Raw genomic sequence first — 25,191 nt, 5'->3', positions numbered from 1 at the left:
ATGGCCTGCAAGTGGTTTGTTGACTGAAAAACTGAGTTACACCCGTGTCGCCATGCCATCTGGAACAATAGCCAAATTCACATGTTCAGCCAGGGACAACCACGTCATGGCTGCCACTTTACCAGAGCACTTGTAAGGTGCCACTATCTATGGTAGTATATATCCTGATTTTAGAGATTTTAAATGTGAAAAAAATGTGCACTTCAGAATTGCTGAAATATAGCAGAGTTTGGAGTTGTCAGTTAATAAGTTGTAGTATTTAAATTCCTGAGACAGGATGAGCTCACCCAGGTAGAGACTGTAGATCAAAGGTTACCAACTCAAATGCCCAAAATACCGCGTAGCGATTAGGAGCCTGGGTGTCTCTTTTTGCCTTGATTTGAATCTCGGTTTTGCCACTTGCTGATCGTGTTATCCTGGGCAAGTTACAAAGCCTCTGTAAGCCTTAGTTTCCCATTTGTAAAATCGTTGTAATAGTACCTATTTTATAGGGCTTTGTGTGTTTCTGCGTGTGAGCTAGTAATGTGAAACACTTTAAATGATACCTGGCAGGGGCACCTGGGTTGGCTCAGTTGGTTAAGTGTCGGACTCTTGGTTTTGGCTCAGGTCATGACCTCACGGTTCGTGGGTTTGAGCCCCGAGTCCGGCTCCGCACTGATAGTACGAAGCCTGCTTGAGATTCTCTCTCACTCCCCTTCTCTCTGCCCCTCCCCTGCTCGTGTGTGTTCTTTCTCTCTCTCAAAATAAATAATAAACTTAAAAAAATTTTTTAAACGATATCTGGCATATAGTGAGTGCCAGTAAATGTGAAGTGAGCTGGGTGGGGAGTGTGGTCAGTTGGAGAGAATAGGGTTCATCTTACAGAGGGAGCTACTGTTGTGCAAGAATGCAGATCTGAGGTTGGCATCTAATTCTCTAATTTGTGAAAGAGAAGCTGGAAATCCAGGTTTTTTTTAATGAAAAAAAAGTCATAGTTTTACACTGAAGTTATTGAACAAATGTATGTAAATGCCTGCTGTGTGCTTGGGAGTCTTCTAGACTCAGATTCTGGGACTTGGGCATGAGCCAAGGCAGACGGAGGTCCCTCCTCTCATGAAGTTTATGTGCTGACACTGGTGGTGGTGGAAGAGTGATAACAGAAGTAAACAAGCTCATCGAATAGTTTGAGCTAATTGTGAATGTTACGGAGAAAGCCAAACAAGACAAATAGGAGAAAGAATCACGCGAACCGCCTCAGACTGGGTTGTCAGGGAAGCTGTCTGAGGAAGTGTCATGTGAGCAGAGACCTAAATGTGAAGAAGCCATGCAAAATGATGAGGACTGAATGTCACAGAGAGAGGGAACAGCTCCTGCAGAATCCCTGGGTGGGAAGTACTTGGTGGTGAGTTCAGATGAAAAATTAATACATAAATAAAACAAAAATAATTTCTGCAGGCCATATAAAATATTGTGGGTGTAATTTGGTCTGATGCCAGTTTATGACAGAAAACTGATAGACATTAAAAACTGGTAGAGGGTCAGCTGGGTGGCTCAGTCAGTTAAGTGTCTGACTTTGGTTCAGGTCATGATCTCGCAGTTCATGAGTTTGAGCCCCATGTTGGGCTCTGTGCTGGCGGCTCGGAGCCTGGAGCCTGCTCCGGATTCTGTGCCTCCCTCTCTCTCTGCCCCTCCCTTGCTCATACTCTGTCTCTCTTTCTCTCAAAAATAAATAAACGTTAAAAAAAAATTAAAAACAAAAAGACTAATGGAGATAGGAAGCAGCCCAGGGTTGAGTCCTGAGCTACTCAGCCATTTAGAAGTTGAGCAGAGGAGAAAGAACAGCAAAAGATAGAGGAGTAGCCTGTGAGGCATAAAACCCAGTGTCCTGTGATATTCTAGATGCCAGGGGATAGGGGTGTTTCTGTGGGGTGTATTCAGCTGTGTCCAGTGATGCTCACAGGTTGAACATGTCTATTGGATTTGCCAGCATGGAGGTTATTGATCTTGATAATAACAGTTTCAGTGGAATGGCAGGGATGGAGGCTAGATCAGAGTAGATTTAAGAGTAAGTTTATGGTGAGGAAGAAGTAATAATTATAGATAACTTGTAAAGAAGTTTTTTCTGGGAGGGGGGAAGGGATGGGCGGAGAAATCAGTGGTGCAGCATTTTGGAGTTCAGAGATAAGAGGAAGGCTTTCTTTCTAAAAGATGTGGGCCTTGAGCTGCGTTGTTTTTAGAGAGCGCACAAGCAGGGGAGAGGCAGAGAGAAAGGGAGACACAGAATCGGAAGCAGGCTCCAGGCTGTGAGCTGTCAGTACAGAGCCAGATGTGGGGCTCCAGTCCACGACTGTGAGATCATGACCTGAGCTGAAGTCGGACACTTAACCAACTGAGCCACCCAGGTGCCCCGCGTTTTAAAGTGTAAGTAGAATTTGGATTCCAAAAAGGGAGATTGAAGGGGATATGTACTGTTATGTTTACCCAATTGAATATAATGCAGCCGTAAAAAGAACAAGTGAGGTCTGTATGAACTGGTGAGGATTGGGTTAGGTGAAAAAAGCAGGTATGTGAGAATGTATATTATATGCTACCTTTAATGTAGAATGAAAGGGATACAAGAATATCTGGGTGTATTTACTTATTTTTTGGAAGACGTGTACGCATACCTATAAAGGAAAGATTAACCAGAAACTACTGAAATGGTTACCTATAGGTGGTGAGCGGGAATGTGGTAGAGGGAGATAGCTTTAAGACAGGACTTCTGAAGATACATTTCTACAAAGTTTGACTTTTGGACAATGTGAGTATTTTACGTATTCAAAAATAGAACTCAATAAAAAAGAATACAATGGCAAATCTTGAAATTCAAAAGTAGAATCAAAAGGACCTAACTATATTTCAAGTGGATACCATAGCCATCCAGATGAGTAAGTTAAATGCAAGTAACGATTGAACACAGTACTCTGGTTCTTTAGTAGAATACATTCTGAGAACAAAAAGAACTGCAAAAAAATGTTATACTTTACTCAGTAGGTTTATTGTAAGTAAAAATAGATATATAATTCAGAAAATTTTTGAGGATCACACAAATAAGTAAATAGGTTAATGCTATTAGGAACCAAGATTTTCACTGTAAGTAAAAAGATAAAAATGTTGAGTGACAGAAGATGAGAAGCTCTATAATAGTAAATTTGAATTGGAAATTTAAATATGACAATGTGATTTTAAAAATTCCTAGCTAGACACTAAAAATGAGCATTGAGTATACCTCAATGTACCAGATCCTGTTTCCTGAATTACCATTTCCCACTAAATGCACTAAGGCTCCTTGAAGAAATGGCAGATTATTATAAGTCTGTGCTAGAGAAAAATACAACATCCTCAAAGGCTACAAGGTCAAGTCAGAATAACATAGCAGCCAGTTTGAAGAGATTTCCACTGGCCAAATTTGTGATAATTTGAACATCAAAAAGAATAAGAATAGTAGTGGATTTTGGTAGGGAGAAGTAAAAAAGAAGATCCACCAGTTCATAGTGATAGTCAAAAAGAAATGAAGGTGGAGCTATGGGGGAGGCTGGGGGAAGGGGACAGGAGGTAGGTGTGGTTAAACACCAGGGATCTGTAACTGTTCAGTATCTTGACTGTGATGGATAGAAGAACCTATACTTGTAGTAAAGTTGTATAGAACTCACACACATACACACAAATGAATACAAGTTAAACAGGGAAACTAGGAAGAAGTTGAGTGGATTGTATCAATATCAATATCCTGATTGTGATATTATACAATATGTATAATTATGTATGTCATGTACAATATGTATACAATGTATAATTATGTAAAATATCATTGGGAGAAGCTGGGCAAAGAGTACAAAGGATCTCTCAGTGTTATTTCTTATAACGGCATGTAGATTTACAATGATCTCAATAAAAATTTCAATTTAAAATAAAAGAGGGAAGGGAGAGAGAAAGGGGGAAAAAAGCTCTTCCTTACACAAGAATGCCAGCTTAAAAAAGAAATGAAGGAATGATTGAATTAGAAAATCGTTGTGGAGCCTCCAAATCGGGCAAGGATTAACAGTGGGTGACAGCTGGAGGAAAGAGTTAGAGAATAGGAGATGACAGTTAGATTACTTACTAATTGCAAAAGAAAAAGTACCTTTACAGTAGAGGGTTCTGGCAGTCCCCGTCTCTTAATCAAATGATCAAACTTAGTATCACCCATATGACAGTATTGGCCTCTTCTTATGATACCTTAAGAAGTATCCATATCAAAAAAAAAAAAAAAAAAAAGAAAAAGAAAAAAAAGAAGTGCCTATATCACTTATGAAGTATTCTTGTCAAAAACGATTAATATGAAGGAAATGTACAGACAAATGCAGGACATGATATATTTTCTAAGACAACTGGCATGGATTAAACATAATAAAAGTAGAAGTCTGTATTAGGTTAAGATAGACATTAAACAGTCAAATGGGATGTATGATCCTTGATTGGATTCTGGATTGGTTTTTTTAAAAAAGTATACATGTAGTAGTGGTTTAAAGGCACCCATATCAAGAGCTCAGTTGAGAAGTGGACTCTATTTTCTCTTCCTTTGAATCTGGGCAGGTCCTGTGGCAGCTTAACTAGTAGAATGCTGCAGAATGATGCTGTAGTCAGTTCCAGACCTAACTTTTTTTAAGAGAACTGCCAGCTTATGCTTTCTCTCTCTTAGAACACTTGCTTATTGAGACATTCCTTCCCAGAACTCAGCAGCCCCACTGTAAGAAACCCAGATCACAGAGAGAGGTCACACACACAGGTACTCTGGTCAGCAGCCCTAGCTGAACTCCCAGATGACAAGCAACATCAACTCTGAGCCATGTGAGTGGATGTTCAGCCCAATATACTATATATAGGCCTAGCGAGCATCCCGGGGAGCCGTCCATCTAACCCCAGTCAACCTGCATAGTTTTGCTTCAAGCCTCCAAGTTTTGCGTTACAGTAGAGAACTGAAACAAGTAAACGTTTTTTTTTTTTTCAGACAGTTGTTTGAATATAAACTGGTTGTTAGATGATACAGAATTTTTGTTCTTAGGTATGAGAAAATTGTGGTAAGTATGTAAGAGAACATCGTCCTTTTTAGAAGAAGCGTGCTCAAATGTTTAGGGGTGAAGCGTCACGATGTCTGCAACTCATTGTGAGATGATTCAGAAAAATCATGTAGTAGAAAAAGCAAGTGTGATTAAATACAAGCAATTGATGAATGGCATATGAGTATTCATTACACTCTTTTTTTCCCCTCACTTTTTAAAGTGAACTTAAAAATTTCCAAAATAAAACATTGGGTTGAGACGCTTTTTGGCACGGATGCCCAACACCCACCTCTATGTTTGCTAATTCACTTAGAAGGATTCATGGGATTCAGCATATGGTTGTACTCCTGGCTAAGGTTTATGACAGTGAAAGGGCATATGATCAGCAAAGGATAAAAACACAGTGGAGCATGGAGAAATCCATGCACAGGGCTCCTCATCCTCCTCTTTCCTGTGAGGTTGTATACTTGAGTTGCTCTTTTTCCCAGCAGTGAAAAATGCAGTGACTTTTATGTAATGTTTCTGTCCATGGAAGCCCCTTACAGGTGCAGCATCTATGTACCAAAATTCTAGACTCCCAGAAGGAAAGTGGGTGTTCACCATTAATCACATTGTAAGCACAATCTAGGCACAGTGAACCAACTGTTAGGTGATGGAGGAAAGCCAGGTTCCCAGATGCCAGCCAAGGGCTGATTTTGGAAACAGTCCCTTTTAAAGATAGCAGCCCCATGGTTGCTATGTAACTTTTTTGTGCATATATTAATCACACACGTGCAAAATGAAATACGAATGGTTTAAATGAGATCTAAATGTCTAAAGGCTTAGGTAGCAGATAGTTCCCTGAACTCTGTAGCTCTGTCAGAAATTATGAAAATGGGATGCATTGATTTAACTTCAGTTCACTAGTTGTTGAGATAGTAGGAATTCAGAGATGAATAAGACACAGCCCCTGCCATCAAGGAGCTCAAGTCTAGAGGGGCCCATGCACCAATAAACAATAATTGCAGAACAGTGTGATAATTATTATAATGACGACAAAGACAAAGTAGTAAGGAAACTATTAATGCTGGAGGTGAGTAGGAGAGAAGAGGAATTAATATTTGGCCTGGATTTTGAAAGATGAATAGTATTCAACAGATAAGGAAGCTTAGAAGGGCATTCTAGTCAGAGGAAGAAAAGCAACGGGAATATGAGTGCTTACTAGCTGCCAGACTGTGCATGTTACTGTTCAATTCTTGCAACAATTTTGTGAAAAAAGTGGTGTTACTGTTGTTTTAAAAATAATGATGGCTGTTGGGGTGCCTGGGTGGCTCAGTTGGTTAAGCGTCTGAGTCTTGAATTGGCTCAGGTCATGATCTCAGGTTCGTGAGTTTGAGCCCCGTGTTGGACTCTGTGTTGTCAGTTGCAGAGCCCACTTCAGATCCTCTGTCTCCCTCTCTCTCTGCCCCTCCCCCACTCACGTACGTGCGTGCGCGCTCGCGCTCCTGCTCTAAATAAAGTTAAAAAAAAATAGTTGCTATGGATTTGAAAGTGAATGATAGAAATAAAAGTGGTGTAATTAGGATTTGAACTCAGGTCCACCTAACTTCAGAGTCACCTTTTACCCTTGTCCCTAACCACTCCTCTTTTCATAAGCAAAAGTACAATTCTTCTCTAGTGAAAGATGGGCTAGGTTGTGCAGATCCTGAGAACAACTAAAAATATTCAGTGAAAATCTTAAAATCATCAAAGAGTGAACAGGTTAGAAATTAAAGTGGGAATTCTGGTAAAGCCGAATATAGAAACTGCTTTGCCCTGAGAACATTTGCTCAACTGAGTACACTTGAACTTTGCCCGACAGAGTGCAGGGAACAGAATAAGACCAAAGCCCATCGAATATGCAATATGTAACAGGAAGCCCTTCTTCGCACAAACTACTTCAGAGGACTATACTCTTAGGGTAGCGATGACCTAGAAGTAAGTCCATCCCATCCCCTCCTCCCCAGATGTCTTAGCACTGAGTAAAGTGGAGGAAAAGGTCCTTGAAGAGTTAAAATCATTAGTTGGCTCTTAAAAGATTATGTAGCTCAAATACACCGTACAGTTTTGGAGATCTAAAAATCCTCAAGTCATGAATTTAGTTTAAAGTGGTCTCAACTGGTAGAGCCCATAGGTGCCTGGCAGAAGCAAATGCAGATCCCTGTGGTATAGCGATGCTGATATCAGATAAGAATTTTAGACAAAATGTATTTTTAGAGACTGAATGGTCAGTTCATAATGATAGAGGTTTCAGTTCACCAGGAAGGCAAAACAGTATTATATGTAACTAACGTGGCTTCAGTATTATGTAAAGTAACAGAAGTACAAGGACAAATAGACATTTACAGTAGTGTGATTTCTCAGTAATTGATAGAATAACAAGGTAAAATTCAGTAAGGATATAGATTATGTGAGTAAATAGTTACCAGTAAACCCAGTAGACATATGTAGAACCCTGTGTCTAACAATTCTAGAACACACGTTCAAGTACACTCAGAACATTTACACGATTTGATTGTATACTGCTTCCTAATGCAAGTCTCCACAAATTTGAGAGGGTTCAAATCACACAGAGAATATCCTCTGACCACAATGCAGTTGAGGTAGAAATTGATAATAAGATGACTAGAAAATCTCATGTATTTTGGAAATTAAATACTTCTTAGTAACCCACGTATCAAGAAAGAAACAGTAATGAATATTAGAAAATATGTTAGACTGAATGACAATGAAAATAATAATTCAAAGCTTGAGAGATGCAACAAAGTAGAGGTTGGCAGGAAATTTATATTCTTTTTTTAAAAAATTGTAGTTGACAGGGGCTTCGCTGAGTGTCTGACTCTTGATTTTAGCTCAGGTCATGATCTCACGGTTCGTAGAATCAGCCCTGCATCGGGCTCTGCACTGACAGCGCAGAGCCTGCTTGGGATTCTCTCTCTCTCTGCCCTGTTCCCCCTCAAAATAAATAAATAAATAAACATTTAAAAAGTTCTTAAATCTTAGCAAAGTTTTTTTTTTTTTTTTTTTTGGATAAATACCCAGAAGAAGAGTCGCTGGATTATATGGTAGTCCTATTTTAATTTTTTGAGGAAACTCCATACTGTTTTCCATAGTGGCTGACCAATTTACATTCTCACCAACAGTACATGAGGGCTCCCTTTTTTCCACATCCTCACCAAGATTTTTTTTTTTTTCTTTTGGATAATAGCCATTCTGACAGGTGTGACGTGATAATCTCATTGTACTTTTGATTTGCATTTCCCTGGTGATTAGTCATGTTTAGCATCTTTTCATGTGTCTGTTGGCTATCTGTATGTCTTCTTTGGAAAAATGTCTATTCATATCCTGGGCCCCTTTTTTAAATTGGATTTTGTTTCTGTGTTGAGTTGTATATGAGTTCTTGATGTATTTTGGATATTAATCCCTTATGGGATATATCGCTTACAAATGTTTTCTCCCATTCAGTAAGTTGCCTTTTTGTTTTATTAATGGTTTCCTTCACTGTGCAAAAGCTTTCTGGTGTGATGTATTTGTTTGTTTTTGCTTTTGCTGTCCTTGCCTGAAGAGACAGATGTAAAAAGTATTTCAAAGATGAACATCCAGGAATTTACTGCCTATGTTTTCTTTTAGAAGTTTTATTGTTTCAGGTCTTACATTTAAATCTTTAATCCATTTTGAGTTTATTTTTGTATATGGTATAAGAAAGTGGTCCAGTTTCATTCTTTTACATGTAGCTGTCCAGTTTTCCTGACACCCTTGATTGAAGAGACTGTCCTTTTCTCATTGCATATTCTTGCCTCCTTTGCCATAGATTAATTGACCATGGAAGCTTGGGCTTATTTCTGGGTTTTCTATTCTGTTCCATTGATCTGTGTCTATCTTTGTGCCAGTACTCTACTGTTTGGTTACTATAGCTTTGTAGTATAGTTTGAAATCAGGCAGCATGATGCCTCCTGCTTTCTTCTTCTTTCTCAAAATTGCTTTGGCTATTTGGGGTCTTTTTGTGGCTCTGTACAAATGTTAGGATTATTTATTCTAGTTCTGTGAAAAATGCCATTGGTATTTTGATAGGGATTGCATTTAGTCTGTAGATTGTTATTGGTAGTATGGGCATTTTAATAATATTAATTCTTCCAATCTATGAGCCTGGAATATCTTTCCATTTATTGACATCATCTTTCAATTTTTTTCACCTGTGCCTTACAGTTTTCAGAATCCAGGTCTTTTCCCTCCTTGGTTAAATTTATTCCTAGGTATTTTATTCTTTCTGATGCAAGTGTAAATGAAGTTGTTTTCTTAATTTCCATTTCTGATAGTCCATTATTAGTGTATAGAAATGCAGCAGATTTCTGTATATTGATTTTGTATCCTGCAACTTGATGGGATTCATTTATTAATTCTAGTGGTTTTTTGGCGGAGTCTAGAATTTTCTGTATTTATTAGCTTCATGTTATCTGCAAATAGTGACAATTTTACATCTTTTTTTTAACCAATTTGGATGCCATTTATTTATTTAGTCTGATTTCCAGTACTATGTTAGATAAAAGTGGGGACAGTGGGTGTCCTTGTCTTCGTGATCTTAGAGAAAAGCTTTCAGCTTTTCATCATTGAGTATGACATTAGCTATGAGTTTGTCTTATATGGCCTTTTTTATGTTGAGGTGTATTCCCTCTGTACACTCTTTGTTGAGAGGTTTAATCATAAATGATGATAAATTATATCATTGTATTTATCATTGGATGTTGGATTTTGTCAGATGCTTTTTTTTTTTTTTTTTAATTTTTTTTTTTTTCAACGTTTTATTTTTATTTTTGGGACAGAGAGAGACAGAGCATGAACGGGGGAGGGGCAGAGAGGGAGACACAGAATCGGAAACAGGCTCCAGGCTCTGAGCCATCAGCCCAGAGCCTGACGTGGGGCTCGAACTCCCGGACCGTGAGATCGTGACCTGGCTGAAGTCGGAGGCTCAACCGACTGCGCCACCCAGGCGCCCCTGTCAGATGCTTTTTTTTATCTATTGACATGATCATGTATGTGGCTTTTATCCTTCATTCTGTTAATGGGGTGTATCATGTTGATTGATTTTAGTATATGGAAACATCTTTGCATCCCTGGAATCAATCTCAATCATGGTGTATGATCCTTTTAATGTACTGTTGATTTAAGTTTGCTAATATTTTGTTGAAAATTTTTGTTTCTGTATTAATCAGAGATATTGGTCTGTAATTGTGTGTGTGTGTGTGTGTGTGTGTGTGTGTGTGTGTGTGTGTAATCTCTTTTCTCTGGTTTTGGTATAATGGTAATGCTGGCCTCACAGAATAGGTTTGGAAGCGTTTCTCCTCTCCAAGTTTTTGGAATAGTTTCAGAAAGATAGGTATTAACTCTTCTTTAAATGTTTGGTATTTACCTGTGAAGCCATCTGGTCCTGGACTTTTGTTTGTTAGTTTTTTTGGCTGCTGATTCAATTTTATTCATTTTTCCTTCCAAGTGATTTAGAGTATAGGAAACATACCCAGTTTGGGCAAGAGGTGATCTCGGTAGGAAATTTACCTCCAGACATTCTAGAACTTTAGATTTAATGAGAACAGCTATATCAAAACCCTGTTTCCGTTACTGAGGGACTATGTCCCTGGAAGTGTAGTCTCTTTTACTGAGGTTTCCTAACTGCCTCTTCCTGTGAAAGAGATCATCTAGATTTTTAGCTCCTTCCCATGAGCATCTCAGCCTGAAGTCTGTACTCCCAGTAGGGAGGTTCTTAACATAAAGCTCGGCCCAGTTGCTCGCCCCCACCCACCCCAGCCTTCGTTCTTTCCCTTTTCTTAACACTCTTGGCTGTGAATAGAGCCTGCAGGCTCCCACTCCCCATGAGTATACCCCCTCTCCAACCTTCTCTCTGTCTTGTCGGTTTCCTTCAATGCATGATGGAGCTCTCAGCACAGAGAATGAGCCTACAGGGGAAAAATTAAATGAATTAGTTATGTCACTGGAAACACGCTGCTCCCTGATTATTAACTTTGAGCTGGGAGGTAGGAGGTGAGTAGTTTCTTATCCATTGATAAAAGAGTTTCACTTTAAGTTATGAAGTTAAAGGCACATATCAACTTCTGGGAATAAGTGAACAATTTGGAGAATTTAATCTCTTCTAGTGTTGGTTTGGATGAGGGTTAAGAGCATGAGGAGCATGAGGTGAGGGCACTGTACATTTCAATTTGAACCAATCCCCTGTGACTGTCAGCCCTTCTCTCTACTTGTTGGAATTAATTGACTCTTCATGTTGCATTATAGGCCCCACCTTTGGTGAAACTTGCCCCAGCCATTCGATTCTTGAGCTTGCTCTCTTATTAGTGCCCATAAGACTCACTGCTTTTTACTACTCTCTTGGTTTTGAGCATATGTTATTTGATACTATTTGATATCTTCTCACAGGAAATGACTCATCTGTTCCACTAGATTCTGTGCCTCCACAGCTCAGGGACTGAGTCTTGGAGATCTGCGTATTCCCTGGAAGCACCTCACGTAGCACCTTGTGCCATTTGCCATTAGCAGAATGAACTGACTCAGTATCTGATAGTTCTGCACAGTGAGAACAGTTTAGGGTTCTTCTTGCAGCAGCCTGCAATCTCAGATGGGTACAGATAGGCACAGAGAAATCCCGTACAGAGCTGTGAATAAACAACTAGATGTATTTTCTGGAGGAGGCGTAGGTAGGAGGTCAAGTCCCTAAGGGGGAAGGATGGAGGGAAGTAAGCCCGGTGTTAATTTCATTTTTCTCCTATTAAAATGCCCTTCTTGCATCCTTGGTCTCTTTTCACAGAATCCTGCCATCAGCATCACTGAAAATGTGCTGCATTTCAAAGGTCAGTATCCGGGCAAATGCTCCCCGCTTTCTACACAGCTACAGAGGCGTGGTGGTGGTTTCTTTTTCTTTTTGTCTATTTGTTTTATTCACTTTCTATTGATGCTCACCTCTCTGCTGCTCTTGGGGTAAACTAGATCGTTTTGAAATACATGATTGAAAAAGTCAAAGAACTTATTTAAAGTCCCACTTTTCTCTTGGAGAGGCAGTAGATAGAGCAAGAAAGAATCCCGAGTTGGAAATCAGGAGATCTATCTTCTAGTTCTAATCCCGCTATCACCTTGGACAACTTACTGCCTTCTGTGGACCTATAAAATGAAGGTATTTGGTTATAATCTGTGTTTCTCAAACTTTAGGACCTATGGATACCTGAAAATATGTCCTAAGGATCCTCCCAGGCCATAGGCCCCAGTTTGAGAAAACATGTTAAGAATTAAATATGGTCACTTTAAGTGATATTTGGCTCTATTGGAGCTGTGAACATGGCCACAAACACAGCTGCTAAACTTGTATGTCAGTAGTTGATTATAATGTAGCCATCTAGATGATCCAGACTATGATTTTTTTTTAAAGATTATAATCAAAACACAAAATAGAAATTTTCTGAATAGATTTTGCAGCTCCCTGATATGGTACACTCAAAGGCCAGTTTAAGAAACATGGCATTGTGGATGATACCTCGAGCCTTTGCTGCTCTGACAGTCTTTGTTTCTGTGAACTTGCCTCTGTCTCCTTTCTCCTTAGTTCATCAGCAGATATGCTGCTGGGCCTGAGAGGGTAGGTCCAGATTCATTGTCACCCAATGGGATGGGATTCTCCCTGCTCTCTCTTTGTTCTAGTTCTTTGGAATGCCATTACTTAAGAGACTGGGGTTATGGGATATTGACGAGTTTCTGCTTTACTTGAGATTCCATCTACCTTGGTATATTTGCATGAAAGCACAGCCTGGCTTTCGTATCTGCTTTTCAAGATGAGAACACTTGTAGCAGCTCAGATTTTTGGGGTGTTATACATTTGAGAGAGGAAGTTAAGTGATGAAAGTGTATCTTGCCAGTTGGAGATTATGGACTGCTCAACCTTAAGGAATTTATGGTCCTAGAGAACAGTAGCCACCTGTATATAGCAGATATTAGGCAAGTTGTACCACATGTGGCCAGATGAGGAATGAGAATCCAGGAGGGAACCAAATGATAGACAAGTCAGAGAGTTAGAGAGGAAGGGATGTCTACCAGTCATTGGCACCTAGGCACGGCACCTGCTTGATCTGGGGAAAGGAGCCATGTCAAAGCACAGGAATGGTGTAATGGGCAACCCAGGGATTTTCATCCCAGATCCATTTATCCTCTCTTAGAAATGAGCCGAGGAAATTATATTTCTCTTTTTCATTCCTTTTGGGATGTGCTAAAGGAGAAGTGAGCGTCTCCTTTTTCTGTCATTGGTAGGGAGATGTTAGATTCAGAGCTTTCTCTGAGACAGTCCAGCACTTCTGTGTTCTCCACACAACTCTCCTTAACTGCAGTCAAGAGAATACGCCCACCTGATATTTCTCTGTTCTGAATTCAGCACCAAAGTAAATGTGAAAGTTAAATTTATATCTATGTGATACCTTTGGCTTTGCTTTCTGTATTGCTTTTCCTGCCTCTTATTTGTACTGGGTATTATCAAGGCCACATTGGAAGATTCAGTAAATATTCTGGAACTGATCATTAGAAGGACATGTGGAGATAAAACTTTTGTCTGGGATTCGGCTTATCTAGCTGTCGAGTAGTTCTGCTCACAAGCCCCTACTCATTTTGGAAGGACCCATTACTATTTGTATACTTCTGAAAGAACTGCACCAAGCTTTTGGATGGCCTTGCTCTGCCTGTTCACATTGTAACCCACATTTCTTTCTTTTTAGCTCAGGGACATGGTGCCAAAGGAGACAATGTCTATGAATTTCACTTGGAGTTCTTAGACCCTGTGAAACCAGAGGTATGTTTTCTCTTTTCTCACTTCCCTTTCCATTTTAGGAAATAAATACTAGTAGTTTAGTAAAACAGGAGGGCAAGGGTTGTGGGGGGAAATAAGATGAAAACCAAAGGAGAATATGGTTCTTTTATTGGGAACTGAGCCCAGATTTTAGCTGCAAAGGAGTAGGAAAGTCAGAGAACCTGAGGTGATTAGCAGTGCAAACAAGTCTCTTCACTTCTTTGAGTTACAATTTCCTCGTGTGTGTTAAATGGATGATTGGACTAAATAATCTTTAGGGTCCTTTCCAGCTCTGATGTTCTGTGGTTTTCAGTGAAGACAGAGGGGTGTGGCGCTCACAGGGAGCAGAGTTACGTAAGCTAGGTAAAGCCCACGCCAGGGGCTTACTTTCATGTGACTTTGCCACAGGGGCAGTAGAAATCCAAAAAGGTGGAGGCAGCTGACTTTCAGAAAGAATGCTGGAAGTATAATTGAAGTTTCCTTTCTCTCAGAACTCGAGGAAGTTTTTCTGACAGGAAGAGAGAGAATCTCACAGATGGTGTATTGAAGTTTCTGGAATTACTCTCTTATCTCTGGGGGCCTGGGCATATTGATCTCTCTGTGCAGGAGGGGTCCCTTGTTTTGGTTGTTTTAATAGCCAGCAATAGTGTAAGGGATAGAGAACCTGTCATAGGTCTTGCCTTGGAGGTAAGGAAGGAAGAGGCTATGTGGAGGAATAATGAACTGGAACAGCCTCTCAGAATTTGAGTTTTGTTGGGAAGATGCCCTAGGCTGGCCCTTGTGATAGAGTTGTCATTATCCACTAAGTATCCACTAAGTATCCACTAAGTTCCAGTCTTGAGTAGACCTTTCTAAAAAACAAGGGCTCGCTAGGCCAGGGATTGTTGACCACTTGAATTCAGTCATCTTCATGGGAGAGAAATGTGGACAGTGAGGATGCACTGAGAGAGTGATTGGAAGTCATGCCTTGCATGATACAGGTCTGGCAGGAGGTTCGCCTGGTTTCCTCCAGGAAAACCGGAACTATATGCCTTTCTCACCCTGATTTCCTCTGAAGTCATTTGCTGGAGGAATCAAAGAAACAGAGCGCCATTCTTAGCAGTTCTTGGCTATCCCAGCCCTTGGTCCAGATGTTCTCCTTGCATCACGGCTTGTAGGAATGGAGGAGGAAGGGGAGTGAGCATATATTGTGAGCTTCTCTGGGCAGCTACACTGGCTTGGTGCACTTGTCGCAGGAGGAGTGAGGGATGGGAAGGCAAGGGCACTCTCACATTCTCACTTTCTCTTCTAGCCGGTTTACAAACTGACCCAAAGGCAGGTAAACATTACAGTACAGAAGAAAGTAAGTCACTGGTGGGAGAGACTCACCAAGCAGGAGAAGCGCCCACTGTTTTTGGCCCCCGACTTTGATCGCTGGCTGGACGAGTCTGATGCGGAAATGGAGCTCAGAGCCAAGGTCAGTGAGGACCTGGATCCTAGTAAAGATCTAGACAAATCATAAAGAACATAAGTTATTTGGGCTACCTCAGATACCTATTTGGTAGGTATCTTTATCTATCTGATAGAATAAAGACAAATTCAGTTAAAGACACAAATTCAGTTAAAGACCTGGAAACATGGTTTTATAGAAGTACTGGACATGTATTTTGTATTTTGTCTCTCAACTGGGGTGTGTCGAATGTTTTTCTTATGATTAGATGGGGTGATGGGTTTGGGGGGAGGAAGACCACAGAGGTTTAATTCTTACTGTGTCATATCAAGGGCACATACTATCAGCATGACTTATCACTGTTGATATTGATCTTGGTCATCTGGCTGAGGTAACATTTGTCAGATTTCTCCACTGTAATGTTACTCCCCCACCTTTCTTTACTTTGTACTTTTTGTTTAAATTAAAAAAATATTTTTCAATGTTTATTTTCTTTTGAGAGAGACAGAGCGTGAGCAGGGGAGGGGCAGAGAGAGAGGGAGACACAGAATCTGAAGGAGGCTCCAGGCTCTGAGCTGCCCGGCTCAAACCCACAGACCGCGAGATCATGACCTGAGCCAATGTCGGACACTTAAACCGACTGAACCACCCAGGCGCCCCTACTGTGTACTTTTTGGATGGAAGTCACTATGCATAGCCCATGCCAAAGGAGTGAAGAGTGATGCTTTCCAACTTTAGGGTAGAGTGTCTATGTACTTTATTTGGAATTTTTCCACATGGGAGATTTATCTCCTCTTCCATTTATTTATTCAATAATTTGTTTATATCAGTATGGACTGATGAATATTTTATATTTGGGTTATAACCCAGTACTATATTATTTATTTTGTTGTTTGTGTTGTTCCAGCTTTGGCTGTTGGAAGCTTTTTCAGTTGACTCTTGTGTCCCTTTGACAAAGCTCCATCACTGTGGGGTGCTTTTTTTTTTTTTTTTTTTTTTTTTTGACATTCTTAATTTCTAGCACTATAAGCTGCTCCAGGCTTATCTTGTATATTCCCTGCTCCAGCCCTAGAGTCAGCCATTCTTCAAGGAGCTCTGTTCTTTTTATTGAAGGATAATAGTGGAAACCAAGATCTGGGCTCTAGATATTGCTTCTAGGCCCTCTCAGGTAACAGAATGAGCAACTAACTATATGCGTGCATGCAAATCCTACCTATATTTATAAATATTTCTGTACGTATCTATATATTGACCAGATGTGGGTTCTTACTGATGTTGGCGACATGATTTTAGCTTCTGGAAAAATTATACTAAAAATCTGGAAGTCTCAGAAACAACAACAACAACAACCACAACCAAAACTGCTGTCTATTTACTGCCTTAAAATTCTGTTTAATTCCTACGACCATGACACATCTTCTGGGTGTCTTTTCCAGCTCCATGATTCTAAGACTATCCACTTTGTAGTTTGGAAGCCAGCTGATTGGTTTAATTCTGTGAGCATTGGAAGGGCATTCTATGATGCTAGCACTACCTAGTAGGAGGAGTCAGGCTTTCTGGCACCATTAGCTAGGCCGTTTGCCCCAGTGAAATATGAACACAATTGGAGGAAGTGGCTTTGAGGGAGTCAGATCACTTATCCTGCATGTGGACTTTTGCAAGCATCTGGGAATCCTAACCTGTGTTCTTGGAAATCTGTCCAAATTCTAGGAAGAAGAACGCCTAAATAAACTAAGAATTGAAAGCCAAGGGTCCCCTGAAAGTAAGTTGCCCCCACGGCCGTGGGAGTTACCAGTTAACTAATGATAGAGTTGGGGGTATGGAGGGGTGCGAACAACTGAGCCACCTAGGTGCTCCCTGATGAAATGAATTCTTTAGGATGGGGAAGTATAATACATTTTTGTAGTTTTGAAGAAAAAAGTGTAGTTACATGTTGCGAAAAGTCTGACTCTTTCGGCTTCTCAGGACTGGGTTGCGTTTAATTGAGCACACTATTTAGTGTGATTATTTGAGCATCAGCCAAGGGTTATATGCAGAATATCTGTAGCCTAGGAATAAATATGTAGCAGGAAAATTTGAACTCCATAGCTCTTCTCTTGAGAACTGTCCCATTTCCTGTGTCCTACCCCTTTGACTCAACCGTGACTCTAACCTCCTTACTCCTTCCTTAACTCTGTAATTGGCTGTGTCTTCATGAGCCTTAGGCTGCAAACAAAATTAATGTTCCTTATCCTCCTGCATCTCAGTCTGTAATTTTCCTTCTTTGGTTATATCCTCATCCTACCCATCTTCCAAAGCCCAGAGCAGGCATCGTCTCATCTATGCAGACTGCCTGATTCTGACTTCCCCAGCCTAATGTCATTTTCTCACCTCGAAATTGTCACAAGACATTACCTATTACTCTTTATTTTGTATTACAGCTTTCAGATTATAAGTTCTTTGAGGGCAACATCAAGTCTTAACATCTTTGAATCCCAGTAGTGCCCCTCAGTACCTTGCATGTTGGAGGTGTTCAGTTAATACTTGGTTGAATGAATATATGATCAAATGTCAGAATTCTTTTTTTCATTGTGTTCCTATTTCTTTGAGCTACTTTGACCTGCATGGCCTTAAAAAAATTCCAGGAAGAAGAAGCTATAGATAATATAAAAATGGTAAGAGCAGGAGCTGAGTATAGCTTTATTTACCTTCTTTAATGCCCTCTAAGGTGGTCATTCTTTGCCAGAAGTAATTTGTCTTTATTCTCCTTGGACTTATGTCTGTGTACTTACCCTTCAAGGCTATGAGGGGAAAGACTGCTAAAAACATACCTTGGAGTGCAATGTTCATAATTTTACCCATTTCTCTGTGGGACTAGGATCCCAGGCCGGCACAGATCTGGGCCAGATATCTTTTTGGGAGCTTAGGGCACCCAGTGGGAAAGTGGGGAGAGGTCACCCAGGTATGCCCCCCATACTCCCTCCTGCTGCACCTACCCCTTGTAACAGTTTACTGTCTTGTTTTGCTTTTCAGCTCTTACAAGCTTGAAGAAAGGATACCTGTTCATGTATAATCTTGTGCAGTTCTTGGGATTCTCCTGGATCTTTGTCAACATGACTGTGAGGTTCTTTATTTTGGGAAAAGGCAAGCACAAAATTTCAACATTAGTTTTCTGTTTTCAGTAGTTTGACCTACTACTCACCAAAGGTACTAATAATACCCTGCCTCTGGTGTTAATAATAACCCCCCATGTTTGTGTAGCACACATGCCTTCCATTCTACTTTCATGTCTCTTATTTCCCTTGACCTTGTGAAACAAGCAGACTGGAGATTGTGTGCACTTAACATGTGCAGAAACAGGCTTAGAAATGGTCCCCATTCACACAGCTGGCCGGAGGCACATCTTGGGCTAGCATTCCTTTCTCTGTTCACTATATGACAGTTCATTTATAACCAAATAGACTTATGTGGTAATTTCAGTGACAAAGTTAAGCAAGTCCTATTCCAAAATTGAATGAAAGGACTATCATAAAGATGTTAGTTCTTGATGAATTAATTTATATGTTTAACAGAATTCTGGCAAAAGTAAAGACAATGGAAAGTTTTTGAGAATGTGATCTAAAGTATTCTAAACTTATATTATGAACAATAAATAGGTAATAAAATTTGGAGGAAGAAAGGATAATGGGAGAGTACTTTCTCTGCCTGACAGGAGAGAATAATTAACATAGCAATTATTAAAAAAATAGAATGATCAGTAGAGCAGATTAGGTGGTCCAGAAATAGCTCTTACATTATATGTATGTATGTATATGTACACACACACACACACACACACACACATATATATATAAATTATATAAATATTATAAAAAATAAATAATGAACCAATGGAAGGGGAAATATTACCCAATACTTTTTTACTGGATGGGAATTCTAATAATATTTCCAGGGACAATTGGTTAGGTTTGGATACATGAGGCAGGCAAGAAATCTCTTTGACTCTTTTCCTTACATTGTATACAAAAATAAATTCCCCCAAAGGATTTGAGTCATGTATCAAAAATTTAAAACATAACAGAAGATATAAGTTAATGTTTATAACCGTCTCATGTGGAAGGTTAGTACTTTCCAAGGTTAAAAGTGTTAGCGGAAATCATGAAGAATAAGGTCAATATATTTGACTAAGTAAAATACCTAAATTCCTGTGTATCTAAAAATACCCCAGCTAAAACAACACTAAAGATTAAAAGCCTATTGAGGCTAGTAGCATGGGGATGAAGGGTTGGTGGAAAATTGCAACAAATACCAGCAAGGGTTGATTACCTATAAGGAATATGTTACAGATTGATCCAAAAATGTGACAACTTCATCCAATAGATAAATAAACAGAAGTCATGTGCAGGCAGTTCATAAAAGGAAGTAAAGCCAATTTAATGTACAGAAAATGTTTAACTCAATGATGAAGGAAATAAAAATAAGATTTTTATCAGTTTTTCAAAGTTAAAAAAGATACCTAATTCAAGAGGACATATGCTAAAATACACAGTAGTGGCTACTGGGAGGGTACATAAATATGACTCCTTGGAAAATCATTCAGCAAAGCATATCAGGAACCTTAACTGTTCATATCCTTAACCCTGGTTATTTCACTTCTGGGAATATGTTCCAAAGAAATCATTGAAACTACAAAAACAGCTTTTTCAAAAAGATATACATTATGGCATTACTTTTATTAGTGACAAGTTAGAAACTACCTAGATGTCCATCAACAAGGGATTACTTTAGAATACTTACTCAGTGGAATGATGAGAAGCAGATATAAAATATTCAAGGAGTTTGTAGTGACATGGAGAAATATGATAGGCTAAGAAAGTAAAATATAAAGTTGTTCTTCCAGCTTCATCACATCTGCATAAAAAGCGGAAACAACTGAACCAATATGTGCAAAAAGATCGGAAGGAAATGCACCATTTCAGATGGTTTGGATGTGGATAATTTAGACATTTTCCCTTATTTTATAAAATAAAAATGAGGACAAATATAAGTATAATGGAATATATAAACTCTGTTTTAAAAGAGGAAAAAAAAATCCAATATCTGTTTAATTTTCAGTCCTAAATTTTCCAATCTGAGGTTGGTAGTACGTGAACTGCAGTTAGCTCAAGAGTCATTTGAAAGAAGCGCATGTTGTTTTTCCAGCCTTCTCAACACCTTAGAATTCTGCAAAGCACAGTGGCAGGAAAAACTTCCCAGCTGCCTAGTGTCTTACAGCCCCAGGTGATCAGAGGTCTACAGATGAGTTACTTAAAAAAAAGAAGGCAAGTCTCAGACCTGTAGTTTTTATTTCTCTGGGTTTATCACAAGGTCCACGGAATGAACAGGGACATGCAAATACATAAATAATTTAACATAGTTAGGTGGATTCTCCACGTTCCCGTGCAAGCCTGCTGGCCATCAAGTGATCTAGTCCAGAAGCTCCTAAGTTATTTGGGTCATGTGTTTAAGCTGCTTGGATTTGTAATTTCTATTTTGGCGCTCAACCCCTTCCTAACCCCCTTCTGGAATGGAGCTGCTGGTTTAATTCTTCCCTTATCAGTCCTCAAAAACGTAGTAAGGACTTGGGGCCTGGCACTCAATTTGCCCTTAACACTTTTCTCCTTTTGAACAAAGGGTGTTGGGAAATAGCAAATACCACACATATACTTAAGCACGTATTTCCCAAACTTCTTATGCTAAGGAAACAGAAGCAAATTCTTGGGCTTATGTAGAAACCCTTGTTTGAGCTTATCTAGCTCCCTGTTAAGGAATGCTTTTTTTTTTTTTTTCAAATGTTTATTCATTTTTGTGAGAGAGAGAGAGAGAGAGGAAGACACAGAATCCAAAGCAGGCTCCAGGCTGTGAGCTGTCAGCACAGAACCCGACACGGGGCTTGAACCCACAAATGGCAAGATCGTAACCTGAGCCAAAGTCAGATGCTTAACTGACTGAGCCACCCAGGCACCCCAAAGGAATACTTTTTTTTCTTAGTAAAATTAATTTTTTTCTAGCTATAAAAAGGTGTTATAGAAAAATCAGAAAATAAAGACTTAAGACATTCTCCTATAATCCCATCTATGACAGCAACAGATTCTTGGCATCCTGATGTATATTTTTCCAACCCACAAAATTTCCTTAGGAGCAATTCCTGATACGGAATTGCAAGATTAATGGCAAATTGTTTTAAGGATTTTCACGTATACTGTGCAGATAGAGTATACTATATTATACTACCACTATTTAAATCTGTATCTCGTTAACAGATGAGTGCCTTTTGCTACTTAAAACAATTTTTTTTTCAAATCATCAAAGTAAGTGTGCTGACTGAAGCAAATTTGGAAAGTGAGGGAAACCAGGTGGAGGTGTGGGGGAAAAGAAAGGAAGGTGAATAAGCCATTGTCCATCACTTTAATATATCCATACATTTCCTTTTAGTTGTTGTTCTCCTACAGTTAAAAATTTTAGGGCATCTGGGTGGCTCAGTCCGTTGGTTGGGCTGCCAACACTTAATTGTGGCTCAGGTCATGATCTCCCAGTTTGTGGGATCAAGTCCCGTGTCAGGCTCCTTGCTGACAGCGCAGAGCCTGCTCGGGATTCTTTCTCTCCCTTTCTCTGCCCCTCCTCCACTCACGCGTGTCCACGTGCACACACTCTCTCTCTCAAAATAAATAAACTTTAAAAAGTTATAATCATACTGTGTACACAAATTTCTGTCTTGTTTTAAAAATAAAATTATAAATGGGGTGCCGGGTTGGCTCAGCTAGTTAAGCGTCTGACTTCAGCTCAGGTCATGATCTCACCGTCTGTGGGTTCGAGCTCTGCATCAGGGTCTGTGCTGACAGCTCAGAGCCTGGAGCCTGCTTCAGATTGTGTCTCCCTCTCTCTCTGCCCCTCCCCCGCTTGCTCTCTGTCTCTCAAAAATAAGTAAAACATTAAAAAATTTTTTAAATAAAAAATTAGGACCATTTTAATGTTACTAATATTCTTTGTAACTATCATTTTAGAAGCCAGATTTCTAGTCCTGAATTGAAACAGGGATGAATTTCCTATAAAATCAGAGCAAAGCCACAAGATGTGATTTTTGTTCACCATATGCCAAATCTTTTTAAAAAAAAAAATTTTTTTAATGCTTATTTATTTTTGAGAGAGAGAGACAGAGCACGAGTGGGGGGTGGGGTGGAGAGAGGGAGACACACAATCCAAAGCAGGCTCCAGGCTCCAAACTGTCAGCACAGAGCTTGATGCGGGGCTTGAACCCACAGATGGTGAGATCATGACCTGAGCCAAAGTCTGATACAGGCAACCCCACCATATATACCAAATCTTAAGTCACAGCTTTCTGTTTCAACATGGGAGGTTCTCATGTTTCAAAGATTTGTCCAGGAGAAATGCCACCTTAAAGGGAATTCCCTTTAAATGGACACCCGAATTTCACTGTGATTTGATTGGGATTTTGTCTTGGAAACAGGGAGATTTAAAATTAGAATAAGGGGCGCCTGGGTGGTGCAGTCGGTTGAGCATCTGACTTCAGCCAGGTCACGATCTCACGGTCCGTGAGTTCGAGCCCCGCGTCAGGCTCTGGGCTGATGGCTCGGAGCCTGGAGCCTGTTTCCGATTCTGTGTCTCCCTCTCTCTCTGCCCCTCCCCCGTTCATGCTCTGTCTCTCTCTGTCCCAAAAATAAATAAACGTTGGAAAAAAAAATTAAAAAAAAAATAGAATAAAATTTTTATCTTATATATAGCAAAATTCACATTGTAATTTTGCATTAATTCTTCAAAGAAAAGAATTAGTCAAATTTTGAACTAAATTACTAGTGGAATTTTTCTGGAAAAATTACGTAATAACACCGTATATACCATTCTTCATTTCACATTTGACTTCGTAGGATTGTAAAGTGGATCATTTTTGCAAAAATAGTAGATGGTTTAAGTTTTTGGAAGGGCCTCTTTTATTTAAGTAATATTTAAACCATATTCTTTCGAGGATCCTACAAGGGTCATCTTTGTTTGGCACCTGGCCTACCTGTGCCAGATCCTTGGAGGCGCTACTTGTATTTAATAGGCAGGAAGCCATGGGGCGCCTGAGGGGCTCGGTCAGTTTAGCTTCTGAGTTCGGCTCAGGTCATGATCTCACAGCTTGTGCGTTTGCGTCGGGCTCTGTGCTGACAGCTCAGAGCCCGGAGCCTGCTTCGGATTCTGTGTCTCTCTCCCTTTCTGCCCCTCCCCTGCTCGCACCCTGTCTCTAAACAAACAAACAAACAAACATAAAATTTGTTTTTTAAAAGATAGGGAGCCAAAAATCCTAATAAACTCCTAAGGCCAAAGAATTGTCCTGCCCAAATTGTCAGCAGTACCCTGGTTGAGTAGCACGCAAAGAGGAACGTGGGGAGGCAGGAGGTCAAGTGAGGATCAATGTGAAAAGTAAAGGATTTTATATTATGGTCCACTCAGAACTGATACCACATTGGCTGATGTCATATAGGCAATGACTGTCACTTTAAATATTACATACTATTCCATGAAGTAGATAAACTGTAGTTTACTCAAACTTTCCATACGCTTAGGCATTTAGACTCTTTGCACTTTAATGCACTTAGAAATGTTTCAGAGAGCAGCCTTATTCCTAAAAAGCTTTTGGTTTTTTCATTTTAGATTTTTTAGTTAGGATAGATTCTTAGAATAAGAATTATAGGGACGAAATAGACATAAATAAGGTTTTTGAAAGTTAATTTTATTTAGTATTTTTACACATCTGCGTTTGTTTATGATTGTACACTTGAGGTTTTTAAGAGGCTAGATTGCATTCAATATATGTGACATAATTTTAGCTTTAAATTCAATGAGATAATGGATCTGAAAAGACTTAGCCCAGTGTTCCTGATACATAGACTTTTCAGCTTATAATAACTGAATGAAGTATAGGTATACTTTTTTTCTTGCCTCTTAAAATGAGAAGGACATACAGGGTTTATGTGTTTTAACTCTCTGCTAACCAGTAGAGTTTACTATTTATGACTCCACAGGCCTGTTCCCCGCCAGCTTTGTTTGGATACTAAGCTCGAATCTGAGGGGCTGTTTATTTGACTTTTCCTTAAATTCCTTTCATGTAAGGAGGTATCTAGTTTGAGAAATAATTCTGTTGGAATTTGCCATTTGATTTACCCTTAATGTATATTTGTCCCACAGAGTCCTTCTATGATACGTTCCACACCTTGGCCGACATGATGTATTTCTGCCAGATGCTGTCAGTTGTGGAAACTATCAATGCAGCAATTGGAGTCATTAAGTCACCAGTGATACCTTGTCTTATCCAGGTATTGAGTAAATGACTTCTAGGTTGGGGAATGAAAGATTTCAGAATTTAGTAGGTACACCACAATTTGCTGAGAAGTCTCAGTTAGTAAAAATCTCTTTACACAGGAATAGCATTGTTTTTATCTGAAAAAAGAGGGAAACTGTAAGCCACAGGGATAATTTCCAAAGTAGACTTTTGCTATTTCAGATCTGTGTTTTTTTTTTTGTTTGCTTGTTTATAATATCTTCATGAAATTACAAAGTGATAAAAAGGGCTTTAAAACTAGCAAAACTTGACTTTCAAGCAGGAGCAGAAAGACCTCACCCACAGTCTTCTCAGGTAGAGACATGCTTAGTCTCCTCCCATCTTGGGTAGGTGAAGGCAGTGTGATCCTAGGAGATCTTTTCACTTTGGACTTTCTTCCATATATGAAGGTAACATTTTTGGTTTGTGTGGGGATTCTCCCCCTCACCATACATCTGTGTTATTTCCTAACATTTGGAAGATTGCTATCAGGAATAGGAGTCTTTTAATTTCCTTGCCC

The 25,191-nt window shown here is 39.6% G+C and overlaps 1 protein-coding gene across 1 annotated transcript in view; it reads left to right on the top strand.

Annotated features, from left to right (window-relative positions):
- The window catches only part of HACD3 (3-hydroxyacyl-CoA dehydratase 3), a 38,032-nt gene that overhangs the window by 5,377 nt on the left and 7,464 nt on the right, over window positions 1-25,191 (top strand). Inside the window, exons 2-7 of the mRNA XM_047863256.1 lie at window positions 11,893-11,935; window positions 13,835-13,908; window positions 15,197-15,361; window positions 17,045-17,096; window positions 18,347-18,457; window positions 24,539-24,666. Of these exons, the coding sequence (XP_047719212.1) occupies window positions 11,893-11,935; window positions 13,835-13,908; window positions 15,197-15,361; window positions 17,045-17,096; window positions 18,347-18,457; window positions 24,539-24,666 (573 nt within the window). The remainder of the gene's footprint in view (window positions 1-11,892; window positions 11,936-13,834; window positions 13,909-15,196; window positions 15,362-17,044; window positions 17,097-18,346; window positions 18,458-24,538; window positions 24,667-25,191) is intronic.

Source organism: Prionailurus viverrinus, chromosome B3, assembly GCF_022837055.1.
Source record: "Prionailurus viverrinus isolate Anna chromosome B3, UM_Priviv_1.0, whole genome shotgun sequence".
In the NCBI taxonomy this organism is placed as follows: domain Eukaryota; kingdom Metazoa; phylum Chordata; class Mammalia; order Carnivora; family Felidae; genus Prionailurus; species Prionailurus viverrinus.
The sequence above is the reverse complement of the archived record's forward strand: the minus strand, read 5'-3'. Positions and strand labels throughout refer to the sequence as shown.